We start from the raw sequence: 8918 nt of genomic DNA, 5'->3' as shown, positions 1-8918 counted from the left end.
GTTTAAATTCACAACATACTCATATTCATTATGCAAGGTCTAAGGTTCGAGCCTTGTAGATGATAAAAATGATTGAGAGATGAATTGGCGTATAAGTGAGTCTAAAGGTTGGGTTTTGAGTAACTACACAAGTAGGATTGGATGCCACATCTTATCTTAAACTCGTAGGCATCAATTCATCTATTATGAGACTGTTACTCACACTTACCATATCAATAAGGACGAATCCTTCGAAAGATTTTTACTTACATCCCAACCGAAAATGAACACTGAAATCTCATTTTAATTAGAGGGTTAACAAAACAGAAAACATGGAAGGATAAAAATGATCCCCTTATCAAACGATTAATATTTTTTTTGGTTTTCAAAGAATCATATTTTCTTACACATATCTCCCTTAAAATATATAGCTCATTTTTAGATGATTTAATAGTTCACTAACTAATTGCAATTTGGTACAAAATGGTACGAATATGACAAGAGATAAAAACAGAAATAACGTAGAAGAAAAAGTGTAAGTTTATCCTCCCTCACTCTTTGATTTTTCATACTATCTTATTATTATTTTCTTAAGTTGAAGTTTTGTTTTTTAATGGTACGTGTTTCATTTTATTTTTCGTTTCAATGATGAAATCAAAGTAAAAATCTTTTTTTTTTTTTTTGGCTGGGATTCAAACCCCGGACCGTGCATATTTTATGTATTGTCCATACCACCTGAGCTAAGCTCACGAGGATAAAGTAAAAATCATTTTCAGAAACACAATTAGACATGAAATATTGAATACCACTACTACCTTCCCTCACCTTTGTCATAGACTCCTAAACCTACAAGAGATCAAACATCTACTTCACTATGGTTAAGTTGTCACTCCACACTATTATGGAACTCTCTCTAGCTCTTTCTTTTTATGTGTTGTATTACAATGTACCACGTCTTACCATAAACTATCCATCATTAATCATTCTCTACAATTGTAAGTCTCTTGTATATCCTCCTAATTATCATTTCATTTCATTTGCATCTTTGTTTCAGTTCAGGTATTGCAACTCCTTGGATTTTGATGCAATTTTATTTTGCCATTTATTATTAATTGTGATTATCTTGCTGTGTTATTTTTTTAGTATGTGTGTATATTTTGTAAAAAAATAAAAAATTATGTATATGTGCATAGTTAATTTGGGTATATACGTATTTCTTTTTCTCCTCAAATAGAATTACACTGCATTAACTTGGTTTAGGATTGATTTTCAGTAGTTTTGGCCTTGAAATAAGGTAGCTGTTTGATGTTCTTGCTATTAGAAGGTCTACACGATGGTATGATATACTTTCATATTTTAACTTTTAAAATTTTATGAAACTAACTGTTGCCATATACACACACACAAAAAAAAAAAAAATGAAAATAATAGTCATTCCATTTTTTAATGTTTGCTTGATAAACTCTTAATGGAGTTTATGATTTTCTAGACACATTTCTTCAAGTATTATAGCTGTTTATGCACGAGAATTACTACAAATTGTTTGAATATTGATATGCAGGCTTGTTTTAGAATGGGTCCAAAGAAATGGTTTAAAATAATAATCAGAAGGAAGAAACGGAAAGAAGATAAATCCAACCAAGAAAAGGTTTTTACCTTTCTCTCTCTTTTCAGTCCTTCAACTTTAATAAAATTTGCAAACATGATGAGAGTTTGGAGAGAATTTCTCTGCTCCTAATTTAGATTTTCTGTTGACTAATAATGAGGAGTGACTACTCTTATGTCATTTGCTTTATTAAATAAATATTTTTTTCAAGTAAGACTTAAAAGAGTTAAGTTAAAATCCACAAACGATAAATTTCGAAGCGGTGATAACAACATACTCTCTAACACTTTTTATTGAACACACTTATGTCGGTTGAAATTCAACCAATAAGAGAAAATATATATAAATTCTATAATTTAATATGCAATCTCATTATGAGCAAACCATTTTTACCATGCTTTGGAACTTCCAGTGTTGTTTCTTGTTCTCTTAGCACTCTTTGAATAGGTGCAATCTACTGCTGAAATATCAAATGAACCTACCAATGGGAACCATAGCCCTCATGAAGAATCAAGTAGCACTCCCAATGAAGGTTTGATGATGATGGAGAGGACAGTTCCTTCCAGGTTGATTCACAATATTGCTGCTACTCGGATTCAAAATGCATTTCGTTCATTTATGGTACAATATCTTTGTGATGCTAGACTCTTTTTATTGCATTTTTACTACAATTTTCACAGTATAATGCGCCTTATGCATTTTGCGATTTTTAGATTTTTAATCACGCAATCATGCAGTCATTGATCTTAACTGTAAGACTAAGATTAAAAAGCTCATAACGATCTTGATCCGACGGTCCAGATCGTGTGATTGCATCAAATCCATGAATTCTTAACTACAGAGGGAATATAGTTCATGCATTTAGACTTTTGATTCTTATAATCAAACCTATACTTAACCCTTATGAAAATACTAAGTTTGCTTTACACATGTTCACCTTGCTCTAGTGAAGCAAAAATTCCATTTCCTTTAAGTGGTACCTTCTAACTTTCATTGCAATCATAGACATGGCTGCAACTGTCAACAATTTATTATTCTTTTTGTCAACTTAAAAAAGTGACATGAGGTTATATTTTGATTCATTAAAAGAAAATAAAGTTCTATACATTTATATGATGTTTTTATTTGCAAAATCTAAAAATATAATAACTATCGACATCCTTCTTTAGTGATAGTCTAGTTTTTACATTAAATCAAATTTAAAAGGAATAAATGACACTGAATATCTTGACAAAAAAAAAACTGAATATTTTGTATTTCCACAAGGTACCATTTACTTTGATAATGACTTTAGAACATGGACCACTAGTGTCTTCACTTTTATTTTATTACTACTGGAAATAATTAAACTGAAAGCAATGAACTTCAGGCACAGCTCTCTGATTTTGGAAGGAGAATTAATTAAGTCCTGAGTTATGATGATATTCTCTGTTATGCAATTATCACCCTCTTTTATAAATGTTGGAAAGCAATTATTTCCCTCATCTGTTTTTCTATACTTACCTTCTTGACAACAAGTTACTACCTCCGTCTCTATATATAAGACTCTTTTGTTAAAATAACGGAAATTAAGAAAGTGAAAATTTGTATTAAAATTGTTTGTAATTACTGTTGTTTTTACGATTTTATCCTTATGTTTTCCATATGCTATTTATTGCTGATTGAAGAAAAAGATGTATAATAAATACGAACATGTATGTAAAGAAATAATTAATGTAGTTGAAAATAGCAAATAGGTCTTATAAAAAGGGACAAAAAAATTCTCAAAAGGGTCTTATAATAGGGACGGAGGTATATTTTTAACGATTAATTTTTTAGTTTTAAGTATCCCTTAATATGTCATAATTTTATGCATGCCCCTAACTTTAGAAATGTTGATTTGAAGCATTTCTACAAAATTTAGCAATTTTCACATAAGCTTAATGACATGATGATGAAACATACTCCCTCTCCCCATACCAATGTATGTAGGCAAGAAGAACATTTCAACATCTAAGAGGAGCAGAGAACTTTGAAGCTTTAATTCAAGACCACATGGCCAGAGACCAAACAGCAACAACACTTAACTACATACATTCATGGAGCAGAATACAAGATCAAATTAGAGCTCGTCGAATGTGTATGATAACAGCAGCCAGGATTAAGCAAAAGAGATTGGAAAGCCAGTTAAAAATTGAGGCTAAGATTAATGAGCTCGAGGTAGTGTTACCATAATCTATATGTGATAGTTAGCTTTTTAAAGTGTTATCGCTATTATATTGGTCACTTTCAATAAAGCATGGCATTTCGTAAATGTATCCCAGGTGGAATGGTGCAGCGGTTCCGAAACAATGGAAGAGATACTATCCAGGATACATCAGCGAGAAGAAGCAGCAATTAAACGAGAGCGAGCCATGGCGTATGCTTTCTCTCATCAGGTGCATAACTTGTTCCACTTGATTTATCCTTTCTTAAAATCAAAATTTGACTACTAATGTCAAGGTAATATTGCAGTGGAGGCCAAACTGTAACCAGTATTTTGGTCAGGCTTCTTATAGCCTTGGTAAAGAAAGCTGGGGTTGGAGCTGGATGGAGCGTTGGGTTGCAGCGCGTCCTTGGGAAGTTCGGGTTCAAGTTCAGTCCCCCAAAAAAAATAAACTCAATGGCCAGCAGCAGAAGACCAAATTAGATAAGATGAACCACAATGATACAAAATCACCACTAAAATCACCATTGACTAAAGCTGGCATGTCAAATGGGAAGGAGAATGAAACAAAATCGCCATTAAAATCACCATTGGCTAAAGCTTCCATGTCAAATGCGCAGGAGACTGAGAAAGGAAAGAAAAACAAAACATGAGGTCTGCCAAAAAATGGCAAGGCAGAAAGATTCACGGCTCCTGGTTTTCTTCATCTTCTTTTGGGGTTTATTTTCCATATTTGGCTTGTAAGAATCTACCATCGGGTGTGTCGTGTGTATCAGTAGAAGACTTTAACTTGTTATTTGCTTTTGTATGATCATGAATTTGCTAGTTTTGGTTGAAACATGATAATGGTCTACTATTATTCCCTTCATTTCAGGAGCAGTGATTCTTCACCACACATAATTTTATTCTAATGTATTAAGCATCATAGTTCAAATAGTTTTCTTTAACAATCTATGAAGCACTAATACAAACACTAAACACGACACTGATACTATGGCATCGACAATAACATGAGAAAATGAAAGTTATTGAATTGAACACATGTGTCGGTGTCGGTGTCGGTGTCAGTGTCGTGTTGGTGTCCAGCACCGACACATGTCAAACATCCGACTCACTTAAATTTGAAAAGTCAATGCTACATTGGTTACAACTGCCAAGAGCAAATAAAACACACTAGTCATATTCTTTTTACCTACAATCCTCCAATTGTTTTTAAGAAACATTGAAACAATAAAGATAATGCCTTCACTTCCCATGACAAAATATGTAGCAAAGGTTTATAATTTAGTTTCTTTTGCAAACTATCCTCTAGTTATTGCATAGTTTCAGACAGATAAAGACAGGGCAAGATAGGCTTCTTTATGGAAACATCCTCATTAATTATAGCCTTATTCTGCAAATATGGCAATCCAGAACTGTGTTCTGTATAATGACCAATTCAACCTTTTGAAGTAATGTTATTTATCAACTAACTAGAGGAACCAACAAACAACCCAAAAAACAATTACTACGATCTCCGTAGAAGCCAGTATTTTTTAATTTTCCTTTTATTTAATTTCCCCTTTTGTAAGAGCATTTCCAGCTGGCCAAAATACATTTTTAGGCACTGAAATCTCAGGGGGTAGAGGACCACAGACAGATGAAAAAGAACCATACTTTCATAGCACCTATATGTGTGTAAAATTCTTCCATAATTGAACTTCAATGTGATCATCCCCTGCAGATGTCTTCCACTTTCCCCACTTGTTCTACCTACTAGAATTAATCTACCCAAATTCATTGCATATTGAGTATATAATGTGACATGCAGATGCCCCCACTACTTAAAACCTCAACTGACTTAAGCAAGGTTGAGGAACTTGAATAAAAAGGTGTGCCTAGTGCGTGTTTGAAATTGCATTGAGTTTGACAAGATCACAATGACACCATATTTTTGTTGAAGTTCTAGAGTATAGTTTTTGTCAAAATCACAGTGGCACACTGTGATTCTACCATACTCACCGTAAATCCAAACATGCCTCTAATATTTGGGTTCCCAGAGGGAAGATGAGGTTTCAAACCCAATGATAAAAACCACTTCTCAAAACCCGAAGTTCAAGTTTCATTTGGGGACTATACTGGGTTCATATTCAGAAAACAGTAAAATCACATAGTATAATTAAGGTGAAAATCACAACCATTAGATCAGGATCAGAAGACCAATTTTCCAACCTCATGTTTGAATTAACTGTATTTGAAACATGAGATGTTTGATCTTCATCCAACGGTTATAATTACCTAACTGCAATGACTGTGAATTTGTTACAGCAGAGAATCTAGGTCTCCAAATCAGCTGAGTAAGTAGGTAAGCTACCATTCATCAAGATAACTTGGATCACTTCCCTTCCTTTTTTTTCCTCTTCTACCATAGCCTATAAGCTATAACTATGACGCCTAATTAACTCCTCAGTCACAATCATGAACCATCACATGCTAAAGAGGAAAAGAAGAAAACCACACCAAATCAAGGAAATTTTTCCTTATAGCAAGCTCAGAATCAACTCTTACGCAACTAGTTTCTTTAGTAAAACAGCTTCCACTGTTCATAGACAATGACTTCTCATCTAAATGCTTCCAGAACTCAAGCACGAAAGGGATAGATCATACACACTAAAACTATAGAACTGGATTGATCTTTCAATTCCCTTTAAGAGCATAAGGAAGCAATAGAAGAATGATGAAAGGTCACAATAAAAACAGTAATAAAAAAGTAAGAAAACAATCATTTCTCACTAAAAAGAACCCTCTTTCATCTCTTCCCTCATTTGAAACATGACATAACAACCAAACTAAATCTTGAGCATACACTACAAGTTCATATATTGGCTTATTCCGGAATTTTCCCTGTTTTGTAACAGAGAGAAAGCTCACAACTTCATCTAGCTCTTCACAAACATGGAAAGTATATGAAGATAAATCAAGCAAACTATAGCTATAATGCATATTTTCATACCAAAACTAAAACTTGAATAACAAATTACACAATAGATATATAGTCACTACAAATTGTAACAAAGTTTAAACAACATCAAACATAGTAATACAACAAAGATAACCAAACATATCAATACAAGAAAGATAACCAAACATACATCAAACATAGTACACTAACATGAAAATTAACATAACAAACTTGAGGAATGGAAAACCTGAAAATTCAACTCCAAATTTTCTTCATTTCCTAAGCATAAACCATTGAACCGAACCGAACTATTCCAAATCCAAATTCAACTCCCCACCTTGATCCACCAAGAAACACAGCAAGTTCACAATTCACATGCCAAATTAGGGTTTCTAAGGCAGGAGCTATGAGGACAAGGAAATTCAGGCTACCAAATTCAACGGCGAGAATCTGAGGACGCAGACGACAGCCTGTCAGATAAACCGCCATGCATCTCCTCATCATCACCTCCAATTCGTGCCGGCACACGAAAACCAGAAAAGCCACCAGAAGCAAATCCGGCACCCGAACCACCCGCTTGAAGTCGATAATCAGCCGCAACAAATGTCGCCGGCGCATCTAACCAAGCACGAACTGAAGGATTGTAACTGGACTGAAGGGGTCCCCTCTGTGAAAGATACTGATTCTGACCATACATCACCGCCGGAAAAACAACCGGCGACGGCGAAGAACCATGAAACACAAAACCATCACCACCACCGCCACCACTACCAGTATCAATAGTAGTAGCACCACCACCGGAATTCCACGTCACCATTCCATCAAAATTCCCGGTGAAAAGCACGTGCTGTTGCACGTGTTGATTCTGATTCTGTTGAAGCGAAAGCTTCAAATCATTCCTAAACGACGCCGTTTCAGGTATTTCATTTTGAAACGGAATGAAACTGTTGCTGTTACCATTATTGCTAAAATTCTGAACAAAACGAAACTCGTTTTCGTTTTGACTCTGTTCCTCTGAAACGTCGTCGTTTTGTTGCTTTTGCTGTTGCTGTTTGAAAAGAGTGGGTTTCCATGGAGGAAGATGAGCAAGTTGATCGATGGCAGGCTTAGCTTTATTAATGAGCCAATCAAGTGCTTTACTGGGCCTATCAAAGCCCAGTCGATCTTGAACATCGTAAAATTCAATAGCGGTATGGGCCGAGAGACGAACGCGTCTGTCTCTCGGCCCTTTCGCCGTGCAAACTTTACTATGACGATCTTTTCGACCTCTTGACCTTATAATGTGACCTCCGTCAACTTCCACTATTTCTCCACCGTTCATTGCTCCTCCATAATCCAAACCACTAGAACTAGAACGACACCGTTTTTTGGTTTGTGTTAACGGAAGAACGTTTCCTTCAGTTAAATTTACTACATGTTTTTGGTTTAATAATACGACATCGTTCTGATGAGGGTGTTGGTGATGGTGGTGGTGGTTGTTGCTTGGAGGATCCAGACTCTTCTAGTGTTGTTGATTATTCTTTTTTAATAAAGTTATTTATTGGCATTCAATATTGCAAGTTCCATGCCAAAATGGAAAAGTTTGAAGTACAATTAGGTCAGGGTAAAGAGAAAGGTGTATAGGGAAGAGGAAATCATTATGAGAGGTGGCAGTGGTGTTTGGTTAGAGGATTAAAGTTTCTGTGTAATTTTGTTTCATCACTGCTGTTCTTGTATTGTATTGTATTGTAGTGTACTTGTATGTGTAAGCTGGATGCTACTCATACATAATGGTACTATACCAACTCATCTATAATTCATTCAATCACCAAAACAAAACTCATGTTAAACTCTCTCTTTTAGTTTCACTTATTATTCACCCTTCCCTTTCCTCTTTTCTCTTTTAAGTGTATAGAATTTCCAAAAATGCTAACAAATGATTTATAACACACTTTTTTCAACTAGAGTAATGATACATAGACACCCTTAGGTGACAATACACCTTTTGACACCCACACAAAAATCTGACACGTAGTCACGTGGACCCCGCACAAGCACACTTTCTATTTTCTCTCCTCTTCTCTCTTCTTAATGCATGGGGTGTACAAGGGTGTATGAGAATAAAGAGTGTCTATGTATCATTACTCAAATATGTGGAATCTACGTCAAAATCTATTTTGAATTTTAATAAAAGGTTTTCTATCATTTGCAAACTTGCATAGTATAAA

The 8918-nt window shown here is 34.8% G+C and overlaps 2 protein-coding genes across 2 annotated transcripts; one reads left to right on the top strand and one right to left on the bottom strand.

Annotated features, from left to right (window-relative positions):
* Positions 1 to 942: 942 nt before the first annotated feature.
* Positions 943 to 4646, top strand: LOC25487263 (protein IQ-DOMAIN 1). Its single transcript, XM_039830703.1, has 7 exons — positions 943 to 1038; positions 1240 to 1315; positions 1541 to 1627; positions 2033 to 2206; positions 3557 to 3784; positions 3889 to 4002; positions 4079 to 4646. The coding sequence occupies exons 2-7, from the start codon at positions 1313 to 1315 to the stop codon at positions 4421 to 4423; spliced, it is 951 nt and encodes a 316-aa protein (XP_039686637.1). The 5' UTR covers positions 943 to 1038; positions 1240 to 1312; the 3' UTR covers positions 4424 to 4646.
* Positions 4647 to 6768: 2122 nt separating this feature from the next.
* On the bottom strand, positions 6769 to 8584 carry LOC25487262 (transcription factor TCP4). The gene has a single exon (XM_013609150.3). The coding sequence runs from the start codon at positions 8030 to 8032 to the stop codon at positions 7148 to 7150; it is 885 nt and encodes a 294-aa protein (XP_013464604.1). The 5' UTR covers positions 8033 to 8584; the 3' UTR covers positions 6769 to 7147.
* Positions 8585 to 8918: the final 334 nt, after the last annotated feature.

The sequence above is a fragment of the Medicago truncatula genome, chromosome 2, assembly GCF_003473485.1.
Source record: "Medicago truncatula cultivar Jemalong A17 chromosome 2, MtrunA17r5.0-ANR, whole genome shotgun sequence".
Classification (NCBI taxonomy): domain Eukaryota; kingdom Viridiplantae; phylum Streptophyta; class Magnoliopsida; order Fabales; family Fabaceae; genus Medicago; species Medicago truncatula.
Note: the sequence above shows the minus strand (reverse complement) of the source record. Positions and strands in the feature narration are given on the sequence as shown.

What these genes read in the sequence shown, in the direction of transcription:
- LOC25487263 (XM_039830703.1), top strand. An exon ending in ATAAATCCAACCAAGAAAAG is followed by an intron (nt 1,628 to 2,032) that starts GTTTTTACCTTT and finishes CTCTTTGAATAG; the next exon opens with GTGCAATCTACTGCTGAAAT. An exon ending in CTAAGATTAATGAGCTCGAG is followed by an intron (nt 3,785 to 3,888) that starts GTAGTGTTACCA and finishes AATGTATCCCAG; the next exon opens with GTGGAATGGTGCAGCGGTTC.
- LOC25487262 (XM_013609150.3), bottom strand. Translation starts at nt 8,032, where the DNA reads ATGAACGGTGGAGAAATAGTGGAAGTTGACGGAGGTCACATTATAAGG.